The sequence below is a fragment of the Lepisosteus oculatus genome, chromosome 8, assembly GCF_040954835.1.
Source record: "Lepisosteus oculatus isolate fLepOcu1 chromosome 8, fLepOcu1.hap2, whole genome shotgun sequence".
Taxonomy (NCBI): Eukaryota; Metazoa; Chordata; class Actinopteri; order Semionotiformes; family Lepisosteidae; genus Lepisosteus; species Lepisosteus oculatus.
In genome coordinates this window covers 6,932,444-6,954,888 of record NC_090703.1, presented here as the reverse complement: position 1 = coordinate 6,954,888, position 22,445 = coordinate 6,932,444, and the positions used below count along the sequence as shown (strand labels likewise).

The 22,445-nt window shown below is 45.5% G+C and overlaps 1 protein-coding gene across 7 annotated transcripts in view; it reads right to left on the bottom strand.

The window, feature by feature from the left end:
- Positions 1-1,018: 1,018 nt before the first annotated feature.
- Positions 1,019-22,445, bottom strand: part of klc1a (kinesin light chain 1a) — a 37,908-nt gene continuing 16,481 nt past the window's right edge. For 3 of the 7 annotated variants that reach the window (XM_069193126.1, XM_069193122.1, XM_069193127.1), the window contains exons 8-16: positions 22,223-22,396; positions 20,889-20,988; positions 20,274-20,326; positions 19,597-19,664; positions 19,012-19,120; positions 17,472-17,633; positions 9,772-9,902; positions 4,572-4,638; positions 1,019-2,507 (exon numbers count right to left, since the gene is read on the bottom strand). In XM_069193126.1, coding sequence (XP_069049227.1) covers positions 2,442-2,507; positions 4,572-4,638; positions 9,772-9,902; positions 17,472-17,633; positions 19,012-19,120; positions 19,597-19,664; positions 20,274-20,326; positions 20,889-20,988; positions 22,223-22,396 — 930 coding nt within the window. In that variant the 3' untranslated portion in view covers positions 1,019-2,441. Of the gene's footprint in view, positions 2,508-4,571; positions 4,639-9,771; positions 9,903-12,305; positions 13,236-17,471; positions 17,634-19,011; positions 19,121-19,596; positions 19,665-20,273; positions 20,327-20,888; positions 20,989-22,222; positions 22,397-22,445 lie in introns of those variants that run through there. The other 4 variants (XM_069193124.1, XM_069193125.1, XM_069193128.1 and 1 more) reach the window with 4 other exon arrangements.

Here is a 22,445-nt window from a genome sequence, read left to right as displayed (position 1 = left end):
AGTCCTCTCACTAGTCACATCTTCCCACAGCGGGTGTCTTTGTCTCGATGGTCATAAAGACCCACGACCAGCCCGGGCTTGAAAACCCGCAGTGCAAGCGGAACTGCTCAAAGACCATATTTATCAAAAGCCGACTTCCAGGCTCCCTTTTCCACCTCCATAGTCCCAACAATCTCTGGGATTTCCCTGCACAGTGTGTGGCACTCTGAGCTCGTTTTTTTTTTTTAATGTAAGTTACTCTGGTGTTAGGCAGTATTGTTAAGTATAAAGACGGTGCATAGAAGGCCACTCTATTTAAGATATGAACCAGGCTTGGTTCAGTGAGCTGGTGGAGATACAACAATCATTACATCATATAGGATCCTACATTTTACTATTTTGCATTGTGGCCTTGAGGCATCACGGTCATTTGCACAAAAACATAGAAAGAACGCACACCCAGAAACTGTCCAGCAGAAGGCAGTAAAGATTGAAGTCATTTGCACAGAACGTGCCTAGAGCAGCAAAAAATGTAAATACAATCAACGCCCTGTTGTCATGACTCCGGATTTATCACTCTAACAGGGCCATAAAGGATAGAGGCAGCTTGCAAATGGTAAAAGAGGCAAAAATATGCCTTTTAGGCAAGGGCAACAGATCGTCAAGGCCTGAGCTCAGCCTGAGTAACTGAGTGTTCTTCAGTACCTAGAGGAGAGGGCCAGTCACCTGAATTCACAGAGGCACTGAAAGAGAAACAGTGACACACAGTACTGGTTGTACTCTGTTGTGCTACGCTTTGCGGAAAACGATTCTACCATCAGCAGATGGTATGGGTTTTTTTAAACTGTTGAAAGAAAATCGTTAGGCGCTGAAAGACTACATGCGGTCTTCATCATAATGCCTTTCGAGAAAAAGGTACTTATTATAACAAAAACTGTTTTCGGGGGGAAAAAACAAACATTCTTTCTCCAAGTTATAGGAACACTCCACATGGAAGATATCCTTGTGAACAGCCTAAGAATGTTGAATAATCATATTGAAGCCATGGAGACAAACCCTGAAGACGACAGAAATGACATCCAGAACCTTTAGTGTTCGAGGTGTTTCTCTATGAGCACATCAACATATTGATGTAACTAATTCATACGTCTACATATGGTGTGTTCAACATCAATAACCTAGGTTTTAAGTTAATGGCTTAGTATATTCTAGTATTGTAGTATCTGGTATTAAGGCATGTGCAATCTAATATAAAGTAAGTGTAATGTGTACTTCTGAAGGTTATAGCATCTAAATGTAATAGTTGCTAAGTTTGTCTTTAACAAGAACCCATTCATCCGTATGTATTGGCTGCACACATAATTCCTAAGGATATATTCAAATCCCGGTGAATGCAAGCCTGGAAAACCAGCATCCTACATTCCTCTTCCAAACAAAGATTAATGTGTGTTAACAATAAATAAAAAAACATATTTTTAATATTCTTTTTGTATTGTATTTGTATTTTTTTTGTAGCCTTAGTATTTGAAAATCCTGAGAAGCACACGCAGGGTTGAGATACCTTGAGGTGTTTTGATGCTGCGCAATTCCTCCTCTGCCTCGGACACAGAGCCCTCATGCTAAATCGCGCACAAGCAAAACACCCAGTGCAACATCCCTGTTCTGTACAGCGGGCAGGGTTCAAGCTTGGAACAGCATGGGACCTCCCTCTAAGGCTGCACAAGCTCCAAAAGGTTATAAACTAAAAGTGTTCGTCTGGTCTGTTGTAACACCCAACACAAACTTTAACTATTCCCTATGGCATAAAACAAAAACAGCTCTCCAGAAATTAAATCACATACCGTCTAGCTAGGTACAGTCTGAAAACACTGGGGACAGGAGGCAACAAAGGCTCAAAGAGTTCGGAGGGCTGGGGAGAGCAGCAGGGGACATTCGCTCTGTCCTGAAATGTCAGTGCCCGTCGCAGGAGGACGCCGCTATGTCGGATCACAAACAGGCAGGCGTGTGTGCAAAGAGACACCAACCAGAGCAATCCTCCTCACGGCTCTGCAGAACAGCACAGGCCGGCCAAGAGCAGCTCCTGAGCCAGGCAGACGACAGCGCCGTCACACAGACACCTGGCTCTTGAAAAACCCACGTGCAGTCGAGACGAGCCACGACGCTGGGCCACGAGTAATGCCGCTGCTGCTTCCTTGAAACCAGCAACACAATTCTTGATAAAAGCAATTTGGATCAAAAAAAGGATTGCACTGAAGGACAATTGCACCGGTCAGTTTGAGTGCACAGTTTTTCTAGCGGGTCTGGTGGGGAAGAGAGGAAGTCCTGATGGTCGGTGAAGTGGGTCAGCTCAGTAGGAGAGGCTCCAGGACTGGTTCTGGGTTCTGCTGCACGATAACCTCCAGTCTTCCCATCATCCAACTCCCCCTCCTGTTTGCCAGTCCTTGGGGCATCCTGCAGGCCCGTCAGTGCGCCAGGTCGGTTTGACTGGCACTCAGGTCGCGACCTTTCTTCAGACTATTATTTCGTTCCTGTTGAGCCGAACACACAAACGCATAGGTTTTTGAAAGATTTTCGTTTAAAGTTTGAGAACATGAAGCAAAACAAAGTGAGCTTCGTCTTACAGGAGCCAAGAGATCAGTCACCAAATGTATTGTCACGTTGACCAGCTAAACAGTGCACTCCAACATGGTTTCATATTTCCTCTAGGAATGACTGGGTAATAGAGTCGCAGGAAACCTCAGCACCAGGCACTTCCTAACAGGGAGAATCCAGGATGAACAACAGGATAGAGTGGCATATCAGTGACAGGGCAGCCTCTTTATTCAGCCACTTCCTTCTACTGCTCTAAAGATATAAAACTTTTCATTCTGCAGTTATTGTTGGCAGAGTCTGGGATATCAGCTTTGAAAACCTAGCTCTTAAGTTGCATTTTCTTGCTCATTGTAACTCATAGCATAAGCGTGTGAAAAGGAGACACCAGAACTGTTTAGCTGCAATGTCAAAGTATAAAGAAAACATAGAAATAGATACCCTTTTACCATTCTGAGTCTGCATTTCTGACAATAATGTGCAAACCTCTTTTAAAGCAGGCCTCATCTTGCAGAAATTTGAATTCTGTTAGAATAAGAGGGGCAGGGTTAGCATAATTAAAGCAGAGATCTTTGTCAGTCCCACTCTGTAAAGAATTAAAATATCTTGTTCGAAATTATTTTATTTTTGTCAAACATACCGTAATTACTTTAGCATTAAAACTTTTTTTTTCTATTTTTAAGACTTATTTAAAAAGAAACTACAATCCAGTCAGTGTAATCTAATTTCCAGCAGATCTAAAAGGACACCAGTCCAATGTGTTAACAGGTGGACCGGGCAGTACTGGTTTTGATTGGCCAAACTCTTATTTAGGAGTTCTGATTGGCAAATGTCCTTATGTGGACAAACAGCGGCATCTTCTGGACATCTTGTGTAACTAACTGCATGTACTGATTTTGCATACGCGCGGGCTCTCGCTGTCGCATTCGATTTCGCATTCAATCACACCACAGGCAGCCAGATTGTCCTTTAATCACGTCTTTTAAAAACTATTTTGAAATGTATAATTTAATATGTACAACACCATGAAAACAGATTAGAAATTATAGTTAATTATAATTCACTGAAGTAAGAAGAGCTTCTTATTTCTTTTTTATTTTCAGAAAAAAACATACTTGAGGCTCTATGCTACTGGGTTGTATTAAAGGCCAGAATAACTGAACAAGCCTAACCAGGCAATTTGCACAACAAGACATTTAATATGCTTGAGGTTATAAGTAAGCATGTAGTCACATTAATTAGTAAAACTTTAAAGGACAGTTAGACATGGTTAGTTTGTAAATTACAAGGGTATTGGAACTGTGGGTGAGCTGTATCCCATGCAAAGGAATTAAATGACTTGACAGTGGACTGTACATCATGGAGAAAAAAAAACAAAGGCATTGCGCATGAATCCTGAGTTCTTATCTGCTTTACACAGCCTCATGTAAAGGCCCTTTGTAATAAAGAAAAGTATTTTTAATACAATTATATTAATCTTAGAAATGTAAATACAAATTGCAATGAATCTCCTGCATCCATTGTTATTAAGCTGCTTGTCTTTGATAAGGGTTTTGGCAATGTGGAAACACAGCTACATCACCGTCCCACTATTGTGTTCAATACAACTGATACATATTAAAGCACTACAGCTGTACAGTAGAACCTAAGATTGATTCAAAGTCCTAACCGGTGCACATCTTTCCGTAACTTTTGCTGCCCATGTAATCCAACAATACCCCTCGTGTGCATGTTTTTCTGCAAATTGCTATATTTTTGTATTACTTAAACTGCATTTAAGATTTCCATTTTCCTTAAAAAGGATGAGAACCCACAATCATGCATGGCAACTTTGTTATATCCTTAATTGTACTTAATTAGCTAGGCAAGAGAATGACAGGTTTTGCGCATGTAAAGTCCCAGGTTTTGATTGTTGTAGTCATGCGTGTGTATCAGTTGTGTGCTCTGGCTGGGCTTCCCCCCCACCCCCGCTGTATAAAAACAGGAAAATCTCAGCTCCTTACTTGAAAGGGGTCTCCAGCAGCCTTGTCAGCCGTGTTAAGTACGCTCAGAGAGCTGGCACGCTTCATGCTGCATCCAGGACAGTCACATGCAAGGACAAATCAGTGAGAACGGCAGGACAGCGATCCACACAGCCGCACGGCGCTCACCGGGCGCAGGTTAGTGCCAGGAGGCGCCACGGGCATCGAGCAGAGAACAGTGGTGCACAGCTCGAGCCCAGGGGATTGGCTAGCGGGGTCTCCCTCCTCGTCAAGGTTACGCTTCGCTCGCACGAGTTGGGGGGGATCACCGTCATAACTCCGTCACGAACAGTGCGCAACGCAATAGAACAACGTGCAGAAAATCCACGCCGCCCACGAACATACAGTACCAGGACTCTCTGTTACTGAGCCGCACCGGCGAGGAAATTCCTGTCCTCCCTCATTTCACCTGGAGTTCTGCTCTCAGCTTCCGGCCGAGCGCACAAGCGGTTGTAAAGGACGACGCGTGTTGTTGCAGCACGTTGTGAACCGTCTTTGAAGGAGTTATGGCGGCGTTTTTTGGCCTCGTTGGAAGTCAATAACTACGTATGTGCGATACGTTCAGAATAGTTCTGAGGCTTAGACTGGGATAGTCTTTCGGTTTGGGTTCCCAGCTGTGATCCACTGTTGCAACACGCTCTTCCCACGGTCCTACGCACATTAGTAAACTCCTTAAGTGTAGTAAAGCTCTAGTAAAATATAGAAAACATGTTTTTTGTTTTAATTGTTCACCATATTTTGAGGTGTTTGGTGCCGGGGCATTCCAAATTGAACACAAGTCAGAGCTCGGAGTTCAGCGCAGTGAGAAGGAGGTTACTAATGTGAGCAATTACAGGAATTCAGTGTTAGCTGCGTTACAAGACAGGTTAGTGCTGTGTTACTACAGCCCGGCCCAACCCAAGTAGAAGTGAAAATGGTGTTAAAGGTTCCTTTCAAAAAACCCCTCTGCCGGTCATGTTACAGTTCTAGTTTAAGACTACCAGTTAATGCATTGAATGCAACGAAGCACATTACTGCTAGGTGAACAGGCTTCGGCAAACCCCTATACAACCCCCACCCTGCACCTGTGACCCGTTAAGGTGACACACTGGCTGTGGGAGAGACTCTTGGCAGCGAGCGAGTCTGAGGTCCAAGAGTCCAGCGTCAAAAAACCTATCATTCAACATCATCATTCAGAAAGGGTGATTACGGTTCACAGAATCAGGTTAGGTAGCATCGAAATCTCTCGGTTTGGAATGCCTCAAACAGACTGGAGATCATCACTGCGTTCCAGAACTGCACTCTGATCTCCTGGTGCTGCACTGGCTCATCAGTGAACGGTCACCAGCGGCAGCAAGAGGGCAGGACTCAGCTCAGGCGACCTCAGCACAGGCTCTCAGGGAAATACTGTCCCCATAGAGAGAAGCGTAGCATTAGGCGGAGGAATCAGGGCAGGAAGCACCTCCACTCTGACAACTTTCCCATCCTCACTTATGGCAGGGGCAAACCAGGCAGCACCAGTGGAGTTCCCCATAGCCTCCAGTTCGCAACAAGCCTGAGCCTCAGTATCCAGGGTTCATATTATTTTTTTTTCTGTGGTTTCCATGTTGACCTCATCCTTCTACTAAGAAGTCAGGATTTGGCTTTCTCTCCTCTCCTGAAAACCTTTTGAAAGACAGAGCCCCTACAGGGTGGGCGCTCAATTCTGTGACTCAATTCTATTCTCTCCTGAGAAACCTTTCTATTTAACATGTTCATCACGCTTTAAAGCAGCAAGGTAGTCTAAATTTGCCATTTTCATAACTGACTGAAAAACAATCTTTTAAATGAACTACGTCCATCACATCTCATAAAGAATAAAGAAAAAAAAAACGTTTTAGAGGAGACTTCCTCCACTTTACAAAGAGATGCAAAACACAATCTGTTAAACAGAACCGGAGCTTGTTAAACGGATCCTCAGAATGTTAAAGAAAGGTTCGGCAGCAGGTTAGGAGAATCTCAGAATGTTAAACAACCTCAGGCCAGGGAATCACGCAGACCTCATCCCAGGCACCCTGAGTGGGTTAGTCTGATCTTAAATGCATCAGGTGGTTAATGCCAGGGCCCTGTCACTGTCCTCTTCTGTTCACCTCCTGTCTGCACAGGACACTATATTCCTTGCCTCCCTGACCCCATATGTCAAAAAAACAACCCCAACAGGAGCCCTCTGCCATTCACCTCCAGCTCTTGTATCAAACTGGGCTTTTCCTTTGCTGGGATTCTCTCCTTCAAAACGGAAGGGGACAGAACAGTGGCACAGCATTCTGCACTCAGACCTGTTTTTTATTTAGCAGGCCCCACCACTGTCTGTATCCACTCTCAGCCATCTCCCACCACTGGTGCACAGGGTAGCCATGGAGGGTGAGTTCCCCAGGAAAAGGGAGATGTCAGGTCGGTCATATATTGCTACACAGACCTTGAATAGCATTGCAACTACAGTAAATGCACTCTGCCTTTTCCCAGACTGCTCAGACACTCTGACTCAAATAAAGACGTTTTCCGGTTTTCTTTCCAATGATCTCAGTTCATCTGAGCTTGAACTTCACCGAATCTAGGGGGCACTGGCAAGAGTGAAGCTTGGTTCTGTAAATCAAAAAAAGCACTAGAACTATTGCCCCAAGCAGCTGCAAGGATTTCTGTGTGTCTCGTCGGACTCATTAGTTAAATTCAGGAGGATGAGTTAATCTAGTGAGATGATGTATGCAGATGCAATCTAAATGGAATTAAAAATAATGGCAGTTAACGTCTGGAAGGAGATGGAGAGGATATGTGCTGAAATGATCCAGCATATCTGAGCGAAAGCAGCACAAGATTTCAGCCACCTAGGAGGGATGGTGAAAGAGCTGGAAGGACAGTGACGAGGCATGCACTACTGGCCAACAGACTGTTTAAAGGTATTTATTCATGTCAGACAGGTACAGTCAGGAGTACAGCATGAGGACATTAAAACAAAAGGATGTTCATGCAGACAAATTCAACACAATCCAGAAGGTGGTAAAATAAAGAATATCAAAATGATAATAAAAACTACTTAAAACGGGGAAAACAATGCCACACAAGGCACTGAAACACAGAATACTAAAACAGCAGTTTTGCAACCCAAGTTGACTTGCTCATAAGGTGCTGGAAAGCAGGGTAGTTTTAAGGGTGTCTGAGGTCCAATGAAAATTTAAGAAAGTTGTCCCAACTAAGAATTTGGTACAGTACGAAACATTTAACCTTCTAACCGTCCAATCTGAAGATTATGCATATATCTTGTTAGTTAATAAAAAAATTAAAATCCTTGCTTGCCTTTTTAACAAATGCAGGAGATTTTAAGGAAGCTCTGCGCACAGTCCGAACTGTAGCAGGCCTCTGGCAAGAAGGTTTGCTCTGATATTCTCCCTTAATCCAACACTCTGGGCAGCCTCACAGCAAGCCAACCAACCACAACAGCCCACACAACGGGAACACACAGATGTCTCCGCAGAATGGCGACAAAACCCAGTTGGAACCAGAAGGGCATTTCTTTTCATTTATATTGGTATGTTTTTTTTAAAGTCAGTCTGGTATTCCCACTTCCATCTGTTAAAGGTAAAATAGTTTTGTTCATGACCGTCAACGCTAACATGTTTTTCGGGGGTTCAGAGAAAGCTTGTGAAATTTCACAGTGCAACTTCAGAACATTCAGTCAAGGCCGAGGAGAGGACTGGAGAAACGAGGGTGTTGAGGAAATCTGAATTTACTGGTGAATCAGTTAAGAAAACTGGTGCAACTCTCATAAATTGAACTGCCAAGAGTGAATCCACCACAGCCCAATTCACCTGAAAATGAAAGCTCTGTGAGGACACTGCCCAGCTGTCACTGTTCACTGGCTATCTGACAGAGGCAGGGCACTGTATGAGCCCTAAGCTCCTAGTAGTTTTCATGTAAGGCATCCTGGGAAGCAGAGGTTATTGGAGTTGCTGGGCAGGAGCTAAATGCATCTTATTTCTTTCGACAAAGATGACTCACTCATCCCTTTCTTAAACTATGAATAGTGTCTGTAACACGGATATGAGTGTTCGGCCACTAGAAGAAAATACTACCCCTGCGGCACAGCTAAATAAAATATTTCTTTAATAAGGTTTTGCAGGCTGAAGATCTCTCATTGTAACAACCTTGTTCACTCAAGGATAATGTGCATGCCTGAATATCATGACATGCATCCTTTTCAAAATCAGGTTTTCAACACCATTCCTAGCACTTTGGCGACTTTAAGAATTTCAAAGGATTTACGTAGCTAGACTAATAAAGCTGTGGGTCAGTAATACAATGTGTTTCGCACAGGGCACATAGACACTACAAGCAACTGTTTCAGATGCTTCAAGTGTTTCAGGAGATTCCCAGTCAGCAGAGACCAGCTGGCCTACCGGGGAGGGGGGAAGACTATGGGGACACAGCAACATCCATTGCCTGTCTCACAGACACCCATCCTCAACAGCTGCGCTTTGACTGCTGCAGTGTGAATACTGAAGCAGAACAGAGGAACGACCTGGCGCAGAAACAACAGACACAGCTGTTTCAAGGGCTTTGCTGGAACGTCTTTAAGGAGCAACGAAGGCTCTCTGAGTCTCAGCTAAGGAATGAAGGGCTCCCCTGCAATGCCAACTGGACCCGTGAACAGGATCGCTGTGTGGCAACTGCTGCTCAGATTACTGTGACTGGACTGCTGGCATAACGAGCCACAGGGGAAGTGGTTTTGGTGTTAAGGCAGGCCAGTGCCAGCGGCCCACTGTCCTGAAAGCTGACAGCGGAGAGCAAGTTACTGGACTGCAGCCAGCAAGGACCTGGCAGGGGCTGTTTCTGCCTAAAGTAAATGGCCGTGCAGTGTGCAGAGCACTCTTCGACAGTACCCTGATCCTGGAATGGGGTACCAGCTGCCTTATTCAAACCTCTGCTTTCAGGCCCTCGTACATCTGCTGGACAACACTGGAACACTCCCAAAACTTACATTTCTTTAGCTTTTCGTGAAACCGGTTCAATTACAGGCACATGTGCATAACATACATACATGACATCACATACACAACTGGATTTCTCTCAACAGCACCAGGAGGCCTGCAGCAGCTGCAGTACCCCACCACCAGCACGGCCCAGCGAGGCAAACACAGAGCACCAGCACAGCTCGGACACAGATAGTTACCCCGGGTTCTTGGGCTCACTGTCTCGAGAGCTACCCCCCTTCAGCTTTCTCACCAGCTTCTCACTGCTGCGCCTGATGGAGGCGCGCAGCTTGCTGAAGGAGCCGCTGCGCTTGAGAGAGCCCGAACCGTCCTGTGGAGAGAGGGCAGAGGGGTTAAACCTAGAACGGCACCCGCATGAGCCCTGAACCTGGACACAAGCTCCCATCGCTGAGCGAGTATATGCGCGAGAGCGAGCGTGCAAGAACCTGCATGCAAGTGTGTGCGGGAGTGTGCGTGTGTGCGAGCATGTGCGCTAGTACATGTGTGACAGTGTGTCCAAGAGTGCGAGTGTGAGTACACGTATGACAGTGTACGAGAGCATGCGCACTAGTACGCTTACGACAGTGTGTGCGAGAGCGTGTGCACTAGTACGCTTACGACAGTGTGTGCGAGAGCGTGTGCACTAGTACGCTTACGACAGTGTGTGCGAGAGCGTGTGCACTAGTACGCTTACGACAGTGTGTGCGAGAGCGTGTGCACTAGTACGCTTACGACAGTGTGTGCGAGAGCGTGTGCACTAGTACGCTTACGACAGTGTGTGCGAGAGTGTGCGTGCAAGTACATGTATGACAGTGTGTGCGAGAGCGTGTGCACTAGTACACTTACGACAGTGCGTGCGAGTACACGTGCGACAGTGTGCAGGAGTGTGCGTGTATGTTTGCGAGAGTGTGCAAGAGTGTGAGTTCGTGCAAGAGTTTGGGTATATGCGCAGGAGTGTGCATGCGAGTATATGTGTGACAGTGCGTGTGTGTTTGCGTGAGAGTGTGTGTGCTTGCTTGCGTGCATGTCGGGGGGTAGACAGCACAAGTCTGTGACGGTGCAGTCTGCAGGTGGAGAGCAGCCTCTCAGGGAAGTGTGTGCAAGCGCAATCTGTATTTGCACAGATGCAGGGGCTGCTCTTCGTCTCTATGACCTCTCGGGGATTCCAGTTTCAGACTTCCATGCCACATTCAGAAAGAAAACCATGCTTATTAATACCTTAAAGCAATATGTGTTGTATAAATTAATTAAATCAAGAATTAAAATTTTGTCCTGCACCTTATAAAGCAACTTTATACTCAGGTACAGACTGGGCTGTCTGTGCACAGATTCCAATCACAATGACTAAGGACATGGATATAAAGTTTTCACTTTTGCAATGACATGATTATATTTTCAAACAGAGATCACACTTGAAAGCTTTCCCGTTACCAAAAAGCAAAGCTAAGCATTGCAAGTTTAAAGCTCAGCAAATCCCTTCTTGCAATATTCAGCCTTGGCCACCAATCTTCTGTCAGAACTTCTTCAAACAGAAGTCTGTGCCGACAGCAAGATACAGGGCACAGACCTCGTCTCCTTAGAAACCAACTCTCAGCCACAGCAAGACGGAGAGAGAGGACAGAGGGAGAAAAAGACAGAGAGGGAAAGAGAAAGGCTGGTTCAAGGAAATGATGGGGGGTGAAAGCTACGTTTAATGTGTCAAGCTTGCGGATTTATGAACGTTTGACACTTTACACATTACTGTAATGAAACCCTGAAGTCTTTGCCTGGTAGCGATTAGAAAAGAAAACTGGAGAAGCAGTAAGGGTCGGGGTCTTTCAGGGGTCAGGCTGGCCCTGCCAGCTCCAGGGGCTGCTGGGAGTGCAGACAGGTTTCTCCATCAGCTCAGAGTGAGTGCGAGGGTGGGTTTACACTCCTCTTTCAACCTGCACGATATTTCCCTTCAAACAGGCTTTTCTATTTCCCCAACATAAAAACCAACTTCACACAACGTATTTTTCCTTCCCTTTGGAAGTCCAGGCTAAGAAAGCCCCCAGACCCATTCCACATAACAGACGATAACTTTCGCAATCAAGATGATTAAACAATGACATCTACGACACTTCAGTAAGACTCGTAGTCTTAGGCATAGTCCGATATCTGTGAATTGTCCAGATCACCGGGGCTGTAATCCCTGCATGCTGCTCGGTGAGCCAAGTCTTCAGTGAATTCACTACAGAGCTTTAACTGGTGATGTAAACTGGAGTTTATGTTCCATGTGTTCTGTATCAGGGGTGTCATGTAGTATACCACTAGCTCTTGAAATTTACTAAGTTTACTTGTTAAGAAATATTATTAACTATAATTATATTAACTATAATGCAGCTGGTATGTTTAATTAATAATTGCGTAGACTACATAATAATAGGACATACAATTGTTGCCATCCTATACTGCCTTTGATTTTTGGAATCACACAAAACCTGGTATTGTAAGAGCCCGTAATGCATTATTGTTTTGTAAGACTATAATGCTAAATATTTTTAAAAAATGTGCTTCAGACAATAAAGCTTTTAAACACACAGCCATGCATTTTCTGTCTCTACCACAGGGCCGGAAGCAAGCCCCACTGTGACTGCTGTGCAGAGGTGGGGGATCACTCAGCAAAGTACATCTTCATGGCAGCGCTGTGAGCAGCAAAACACCCAGGTAGAGCAGGCAGAGATCACAAAGAGACATCAGGCACAGAAGCAGGTCAGTAAGAGTGAGTTTTATTAGAAGTTAAGAAAGACACAAATACACAAACCACAGGACATGGAAGAGTTTAGTAGGAGAAGAGGCCGAACAAGAGAAGACATTTTATTTCTCATAAGCAATATTTCACAAGGCAAGAAATGTTTTGTCTTTTACTTTGAACTCCCAAATCCAGGAACTGCACTGGAGAACACAGCAATGCACGCGTTCTATGTTTATATAAAAAATGTACAGAGTCAAACACTGAACACAGAGTAGGGTGAGAGGTAGGGAAAAGCGCACCCCCAATATCAGTCAATTGAACTTTGAGATAATACTAAGCCCTGTCTACTTTAAATATTTAGGTGAAATTTGGTACAAAAACACCTGCATGTAGTTGCAACTCACTAAACAGTAGAAATGAATATCATTTTCTATTTAGATTTAAGAAAGTTTTTTTGAACCATTGATTGGCGATAGGATACATCAGTGAGCAGGGGATTCTGGGTAACAGCCCTGCATGATGGATTTTGATTGGCTGAAAGGTGCACTTCCCCCCCCATGCCCCCATAACCCCACATACAACAGTTCTCTGTAGAAGATTACGATCATGCCACTTCATCATTTATATTAGAATTTTTAGTTAACTCGATGCCACACCAAATAACGAGAGAGCTACTCCTCCAGTTATATTACATAGTAATCTACTGCGAGGACTACGTGCACCCAGTAAGGATTCTAAACAATGAGCCTGACAAAGCTGCAACAGCTTGCTGTGAGGAGCTGATGCTTCCGATAGTATCTGAAATGGCGAAAGAGTGGCAGTCTGTACAAGAGAAACGCAGGAATAGCTAACGGACAGAGGCCAGAGCCGGGAAGAGAGCTTTAAGCTGGAAGGTGGTGTGCATCCATCATGCAGAAGACAGTTTTAGAATCACAAAGGCATCTAGGCCTGCCAAACAGGGACGGAAAGAGAGAGAGAGAGAGAGAGAAACAAACCCAGTCAAACCTCTGCACCAGAACCAACAGTTTCATCCTGAAGGAACAGTTTTTCACCGAGAGATGCTACCCTACCTAGAAGCAGGGCTCTTTTGAGGAACGCAAAGCAGAAAGGAGGGAAAAAACAGGGCAGCGTGTGACCCGATCAAAGGCTGAATGGAAACGCAGGACTTAAGTGAAGATGATAAATAAGCTGAAGGTTCCTCCTGTTCATTTGTTCAAGGACTGCGTGCAATTTGATTTCCTGTCTGTTCCCCCCCCGGGCTACTTCTTGCTGTGCTGCACTGACGCCCTGTAGACTAGGGTGAAAAACTCTTGAGGTCGCTCTCCATAGCACTGAGACCAGGATTTTTTTTAACAAACAGCTTTTAGCAAGGTACCTATCACCTTTTTAGGAAAAGAAGGCTTTTAGGCTCCCTTTACTAATAATACTGGTCAATAAAGGGTCAAGACGGACTGGCACTACAAATATTTTCACTGAAACACATGGAGCAAGTTAAAACTGAAGCAAAGTGCTGAAACTCCTAACAGCCAATTTTACAACATGCAGTTACATACAGTTGCTCCGGCGATCCAGGCACCTCAAAAATATATGCACAACCTGCTCTGTGTTCGATTAAGTTAACAACAACAAAGAAGCAGGCACTTCTCTTTTATTACTGCTACATATTATTATAATCATTATCATCTCAGCCTTTACCCAGTGTCAGTGCACAGCTGCAAGCCCTACACATAACCGTGCTCAATGTTCACAGCCCATTCTGGAAAAATCCATTCCAGGCAAGCTCGGCATCCAAGCCTGTTTTTGCAACCTGTCCTGCTTAGCCCACAGCCTGTAGGCCAGGGCAGCTCGTACGCTGTCTGGCACCAAGGTAATGCTGGGCATGCCGTACTGCACTGCAGAGCCTGGAACCCTGCACTTCATGGCACTCAGACAGCAGCACTGAGCCAGGCTGACGATACAGAGGCTTAGGAACTCTCGTTCTGAACCTGGTAATTCACGCGATGTACTGTGACTGTTAAAAACTCGATCTTACACTGGTGTCTGCAAATACAGCCTTGCTTTAGGATCTGCCATCACCTGAACCTCTGCCTAATTATTCAGGGAATGGGCACCTGCATCAGAGCTGCTTCCTGTGTCTCCTGGTTAATAAGATAAAGGCCACATGCTTTCTCCTCAGAGTGCAGGCATTGCAGCAGAGCCAATCCACCTCTCAACATGCCTATCGGAGGCAGGAGAAACTGGAATACCCCAATCAACAAACGTGAGGAGAACATGCAAACTCCACACAGAAAGGCACTGAAGCCCCATCCAGAACCTTATCGGTGCAGTAACAACCGCCTTGCCGCTTTGCTGATTGGTCTTCTGACTCTTTCAGTAAAAGCAGAACATGCAAAACAAGAATGATCCAGGGTCAAGGTGTTGGCCAAGCAAATGAACTGAGCAAAGAAACACAAAGAAGATGCAGACAATCATGCTTAAAGAAAGTAAAAATGTTTCTTTATGCCTTTGAGTAAAAATAATTATCAAGGCGTCTGAGAAATACTGTTTCTTGGTCACTCTTTTGTATTTACACATTCAAGACAGATCAACACAAAACACAACCAAATTGTTCACATACAGTTATCAGAGAGAGAGAGAGAGAATTTAGTGTGTGAAAGCACATCAGCATGCTCACAGAAACACAGAAACATCCAGGTGTACAGTACACAGTTCCCATGTGTGTGCATCTGGGTTACCACAGACAGGGCAGAGGGAAAAATCGGCACAAGAGATGCTGATTGGTTGCCGAGGAGCTGAATCAGAGGCTGCTGTTGCCGGGCAACAGAACAGTTCTGAGCAGGGCAGGGCAACACAGTACCTGAAGTAATGGCTGTGGCACTCAGCATCACAGGCAAAAGCACCATCTACAATCTAATGACTAAAAACACACTTCAGCTCTAAGAAGCCAAACCACTACTATGAATTGCTCTGGTATAATTATGCATCCTACATCCTAATGTTAAACAAGCACCTACAAATGTCATCATGGGTCTAGACTAACAAGTTTGGTGAAGAAATGCTGTGATATGAAGGCTGGAGACAGCACTGCCAGCAAGCACTGAGGTTCTGGTAGGTTTTTAAAGCTAAATACAAAGACATTAAAGCACTAGACATTTGCTAATCCAATACTAATTCTACTTGGCCCACTTAGTTATGATGGTGACATTTCTAGACTCCTGAACAACACTAGAAAAAAATACACCCCTTTTCATCTGTTTAGCTTTAAAATGCATTTGCAGTTGCTCTCATTTTTTGCCATTTGTCTTTTTATTTCATACTTCACTTTGGACTTCCATGCCCAGACTCTCCCTTGTCCAATAAAGAGGCAACAGGAGTGGTAATTCACAAGACAGTTACTCATTGCACTGGGCGGAATCTACTTAAATTGTTAATGTCGACCACATCTGGGCCCCTTGGAGTGCTTAAGTAATTCACAAAACTGTTAATTAAGCAAAGGCCAAATGTTAAGTCTGCTTTACACTTCAACCTGATTCAGCTCCCGGGAAGCGTTAAAAACCTAAATGTCTAAATGTGTCCTGCAGTAAAAGTATTCAATTAGCACCTCCAGGTGGAGATCACACGCTCTATTTCTTTGGACACGGCCTGACAATCCAATACAGACACGCGTGTTCTATAGCTCAGACTAAAGACTCCATTAACACATACCTGCCTGCTTCTCAGCAGGCACCTGCAGGTGACAGTTTTATATTTGATCCTATTCAAGGAGATCATCAATCAGAAGAATCTCACAACCCATAAAATGTCACCCTTTTAGTTGTTGTTTTTTTTAAAATAAAGCAGATAAAATATTTTAAACAAACACCAGTTTTGTCTTTTTTTCTAGCCACATGAATGACAACAGGGAAAATCCAAATGCAGGAATGAGTCCTGGGAACTATGCTACCTGACTTCTTGCTCTGGATTGACAGCACAGGTGGACACTGTTTTAATGTGCCCTTTGAATGCACTTTTGCAGCTTTGTCTCTGCTTCGGAATTAATAATAAAAAAAAGAAAAGAGACTACCTTTATCTCACTACTCTGCAGCTCCCTGTGTCCTCTGAGCACGTGCTCTGACAGCAGCCTCCACTACACTTATTTATACTTTGGTATAAGCCGAAACATGACAGAGGTCTGCCGCCCCTGTGGCAGTGATCTCAGTGTATGTTTACTCCAGATGCTACTTAGAGCCGCGGCACAGATCAAGGATGCCGGCTGTGGCTGCCAAATAACACAACATCAGGAAACGAGATGACAGATCAACCCTTTCTGACAATTCCACTGCACGGCCGATACTCCTGGTGTGCGAAAGAACAAGACGAGCGAACTGTACGTCTGTTTTCGATCCAAAGCATAGGACAACTATCCAGGATAGCAGGGTCAATCCATCTCCATCACCGTCTTCAAAAACAGCTCTCAAAGAAAAACAGCATCGCCTTAAACGTCATGTCACAAGACCCAGTATTTGGAACGTAACATTTTGAACACTATTTAGGCTCAAGAAATCAAGTTGAAAGACAAATAAAAAAATGCACCAAAACAAATAAACAGAGCAGAGAAGAGGCCCTTTAGTGCCCCAGTGTTACTGAGTGATGATACTGCTACATGCTGCAGCTGCTGTTAGAGATGTTAGTGACCCTACACCTGGACAGTCAATCAGCATTAGAGTGTTACCAGACTCTGGCAGGTACGCGCTGATCTACACAGAAAGGAACGTGTCAGCTCTTGTACTGGAGCTAACCTGCTCTCAAGCTCACACACGCACAGCTACGGCTGCCCTCGGCACAGTTCCTTCACGCGAAGTCACCCACAACACACGATGTGCCCCTGGTTAAACGGGAGCAGGGATCCGACAGGCAAGTTAAAAATAAACTGCACTGTCCCAACCCACCTGCTACAGTGCCATATCCTGCCCACACCGCGGAAACCACAGATCCTGGCCTCAAATCGCTCGGTCAATATATTTGTTAAAACCAAAAGGCTTTTTTTCTTCCTGCAGGACAGGTTGTGCTCGGGTTCAAGGACTGGGTTGACAGATTATGTTGTCTGTTGTCTAGGCGTGGTTTGTGCAGGAGTGGAGAGGATACAGCGGGTCTGCCCTGAAGGAGGGCCGCTGCGGGCGACTGGGCTGTGTGTACTGTACTTACCCCGTTCCACTCAACGCTCATACTCACTTCCTCGCCCCCGTCCGGCCCGCTCTCGTACTTCACCACCTCCGAGTTCAGGCTCTCGCGGCTGCGCTGCTTCTCCAGCGACTCGGGGTCGTTCAGCACCTCGGCCACGCGCTGCTTCTGCGCAGTGTCCAGGCCCTAAACACAGGCAGGCAGGCACAGGCGCATGAGGCCACGGGCACGTTTGTGCCCCGCAGCGACCCTGCGAAGACCGCCGTCAGGACTCCACTGCCAGATCTAAGCGCCGAGGGCCGTCAAGAGCTTCGGCTGTGACTTTGTCTGCGTCTTCTGTTGTTATAGATAGCTGCAGTAAAGCAACTGTGCAGGGAGGAGAATTATAACATCACAGAGGATGTGTTGGCGGTCAGTTTGATTCAGGCGTTCAAAGTCTCAGATTTGCCCAGTAGCACTCGCACATGAAGGATTAACGGCAACAAACAGCTTTGAGCGAAAAGTAAATTCACACATTTGTGCAGCAATCGGTACAGTGAAAGCTATGGATTCTGGGAAAAGGAGGAAACAAGCAGGGGCCCCGCTGGTTTGGAGGAGAATGAATTGCTGGAACCGGAGGGGTTATCTCTTGAAGAGTGCAGGAGCAGCTCTGCTCAATTAGCGACAGCAAAGATTCCTGCAGTGACTGCACTGCACTGGCTCCTACTGTGCTCCCACACTCGTCCTGCTTTTCCAGCTCATTTACGTCTGTGCCATCTTATCCCAGTGTGCAAGGGAGGAATGCTGCTTGCTGTTGTGACAGAATTAAGGCCTGGTTTGAGTCTCAGGCTTGCTGTGCAGATCCTAAGAGGCCTAAGAAAAGCACACTGCTTTTTGTGCAAGATAACAGAGAAGAGGCTGGCACACATGGCTGTTTTCTGCACTATTCTGCGACTACACTGTCCGGCATTCATCGGGACTTTCACGTGATGCTCAACAAGAAACAAACTATCACCCATGGTGTGGCTGAATATTCTCCTGTCACTAAAAAAACAGGATTTGTTCTTCCAAAATTAGATCTTAATCTCTTCTGAAATCACCGTCTCAGGCCATAAAACACTGGCACTACCTTTATGGTTACATGTGGCGCCTGGTTTGTCAATTTTACAGTCCAGACTCTTAGATACCACAAATCTAAATGCATTTTTAATACAGAGGCAGTCAAGTATATCTGCTGCTCGGCTGTGTGGAGAAAAACTGTGCTTCTCACTGCCACGGTCCTGACTGAACTGAGAAACGTGAAGACAATTAGCTCTAGGCCATACAGCAGCTTCCCAGAACGCATCGTTTCTTATTCTCCAGTTTGCGCGGCTATCCCTTTGGCATACCTCTCAATTAAAACAAGTGCTTTTTAATCGTCTTGCTCATTTTTTTTTTCTCAAGTTAAAATGAAATTCCCAGAATCTAAAGCTTAAAGAATTTCCCCTAATCTTAAGCAGAAAGAAATCATCCTATCACAGGAAGGCATCACTGGGCCTAACGACCCAGAGAGCCGTGGAGCGCCGACATATCGTACTGGACGTGCCTGCTTTCGAGAGCGCATGGCCGCTTCCTCCAACGTTTCTGCCGCTTCATACTTGCCCTGGCGTTTGTACAGCGCCCCCAGGTTCTTCAGGGTGGTCGTCACGGTCGGGCTGGGTGAGAGAGAGGTCAAAGTGGACAAAGAGCAGAGCAGAATTCACCCCGCAACCGCCAGCATGTAACCTGCTGTCTGTTTACATGGAGGGGGTTTTAAACATATTTTTACCAAATAAATCAGTCCGTTTCTTTCATCACAGCAGGAAAAAAAAAAAGAGGCAAGCACCTTCTCCTCTCTAGCACTGAATTATTTCCTGGAGGGCAACAACCAGACATGCCATTGTGAGGGAAAAAAGTGTAAAATATTGTAGGAGAAACTTCATCCAGCTGTTCTGTAACTTCTCATCCTGAATCCTTTATTCCATAAAATATGAGCGGAGACTTAACATTAGCCGATTGCCAATTGCATTTTTTACTGCAACAAAAATAAGAGAAATGATGACTCCACCCAGAATATTGTTGGTGTTTGTAACTGGTAAAGTATTCCAGGGCTTTACCTGTATAAAAGACACAGCTGCTTCAGAACACTGACCTGTCCACTTTGCATGCCTTGTACCAGCCGCCATACTCCCCAAAGGAAGCCCCATCCTTCTGCTTTCCCTGGGAAACAAAACGGCTGCTGTTTACTTCTTCCAGCATTCACAGCATCATCAGGACAGGCGAGGGTTTGGAGGGAAGGCAGAGCCAGGACTAAACCAGGGCTCAGCCTGAAGCCCGCGAGGCGGTAAATCAGAATGCTCCGAAGTACAATTCCGAAGCTTGAACACTCGCCGGCTTAAAATCTATCTGACACGGAAAACCGGCAGTTGTGCCATGTCCAGAGTTCACAGCTTTTCCTAGAAACCGGAATCACGTGCCCATTTTTCCCCGGCTCACTGCAAGCCACTAGTGACGGCACACCAAGCCTTGAAGGTGTAGCTGTGTTCAACGGAAGGAACAACTTAGTGTACTTTAGCTCATTACTATTCTAAGTAAAGTTTGAACCAGGAATGATGTGAGGAACATTTTGCACAAAACATCCCCTGAAAGATGTCCTTAAAGCTGTAAAAAGCGGACAGCGAATCACTGCTATACAGCCGCATAACACAACGACAGGATTTACTTATTTCCAGAAGCACTGCAAACTGCAGTATCTCCAAAAGAAGATGGCTTCTGTACACCCCAGGAGACTGGAACTGGCCTATTTGGAGAACCACACAGCACACCTACCTTACTCTGCTCCTCTCTCTCCTCTGCATGCATCCATATGGGCTTGTTCTCGTCTGCAAACACAAACAGCACATTTTCACAGCTCCTCACAAAGCATGCCTCTCACACGTAGCCTAAGGCCCCTGTCAGTGACATCTCCTCCTCGCGGACAGGAAAAGCGCCGTTTGCTATTCGGGAGCCTCTGAAGCAGTTTTCTAAAGCTGTTATTGCTACGGGGGGCTTATAATGCCAGGTGGACTTTTCAAACAAACCTATCATGAAAACTGTGGTCCAAGGAGAATGGAAATTTAATACAAATAAAAACAGGACCATGCGGAACACAAGCAAACAGACATTATTCACCCAAGGGCATTACAGAAGTTAGTGCACATAGCATATCCTCTTCTGATGAACTGTGCTGCTGAGCTCTATTTTGTAACGCAGAGCCACAGAAATGTATTCCACATTTTTGCATCACTGTTTCACAATGCACAGGTCTCACACTACAGTTAGTTGTTTAAATCACTACCATTATTATACATCACGTACACACAGATGTAACTTCTGCATCCATGCAACACCGTTTATTATATTCTCTACAGACTGCTCTTCCCTTCTCGTAATAAAGCATCTTACCATCCACTGAGCCGAACTCCCTCTCGTGGGCTCGAGTGAGGATCTCTTTGTACAGCGTTTCCGCCTGCTTGTACTTCCCCTGCTTTAGGTAACAGGATGCCTGTGAGAAGAGCCAGTGCACAATGTGAATTCAATGAAAAAACAACCTGAATGCAAAAGCAAGCTGACTGAACTACGGCCCTATCAGTGGCTTCATTCTACCGTGTTATAACCTGCTATTAAGACGTTTGAGGCCTTAATCCAAAACCGCAAAATGTCAAAAAACTGGCCCTGTGAGGTTTTAAGGTTAAATACACCAGAAAAGCTGCATGGACTGATGTTGAGCTGTCGTCTACGCAGCTGGCAGCTCTCAGCGACACACTGCGTCAGCACTTCATCCCAAGGCTGATGGAGGCTCTGCTGGTACCAGGAGAGGCCTAGCCCTGCCAGAAGGCTGCCCGGGGGCAGTACTGCAGCTGTACTCTTTGAGCTGGAGACTCACAAACCTCTCTGTAAGGAGGGTTTCTGTTCTTTACCAGCTTACTTCCGTTACTTACTTTTCGTGCTCTGGAGCTTCACGACTGCAGAGCTGGATAGGCGCTCAGAATGCGTTGCGAACACATTAGAGTTATAAACTCAGAATTATTTGTAATCATGGGATTCCAGTCTGGATGATGCCCAGTGCTGAAAGCTTTCCATTGTACAGGTGTTACCATAACAGAGCACCACTGGATACCTTCAAAAGGCAACCTTTACTGCCAACAGCTTCTATCCACAAGCAGTGAGACTGGCGAACACTTTTAGCCATCCCCCTCGGACCACACCTACACCATCACCATCTACCTCTTTATGATTTCTTATCTATTGCACATCTCCAGTCATTGTTTACACGTCTGTATTGTTTACATTCAAACTGTCCACATGTTTACTTGCACATTGTCTTTTGTTTGTTTGTACATTGTCTTGATGCACTGTTTGCACTTTGTCTTGTTTTTTACAATCGAGAGACTTTCTGTGAGTAAGAATTCCATTGTACCAGTACCGGTTACATATGGCAATAAAGTTCAAGTTCAAGTTCAGGCAGTCTGCAAGCCTTGTTTACCCAATTAGAAAACTGCATGTAGCGTAAAACAGGTGGGGTTTCACAGGCAGCCTTAAGCAGTCAATGACCTAGAATAGGTGTTAATTGTGTTCCAATAATTGAGCCGTTGATGTTGTTGAGAGTCTAACCGGAAGGAACAGTGGTAGGCCCTGCAGGACTATAGATCCCTAACTTGGACAGCAAGAGAAACCAGGGAGCCCCTTTAAAGCCTGAGTGCCCCCCTCTCTCGTCTTGCCCGTGCTCCGGCCCTCACCAGGTTGTTCTTGGTCTTGGCCACGTTGGGGTCGTCGGGGCCCAGCTTGGTCTGGTAGATCTCCAGGGCGCGCTGGTAGTAGTACTCCACCTCCTCGTACTTGCTCTGGTTCTGGCACAGCAGCGCCAGGTTATTCAGCTGCTTGGCCACGTCAGGGTGGTCTTTACCCAGGACCTGCGGGGGGAGGGGTGGAGACACTCTTGGGTCAGACCTCATGTTCCCC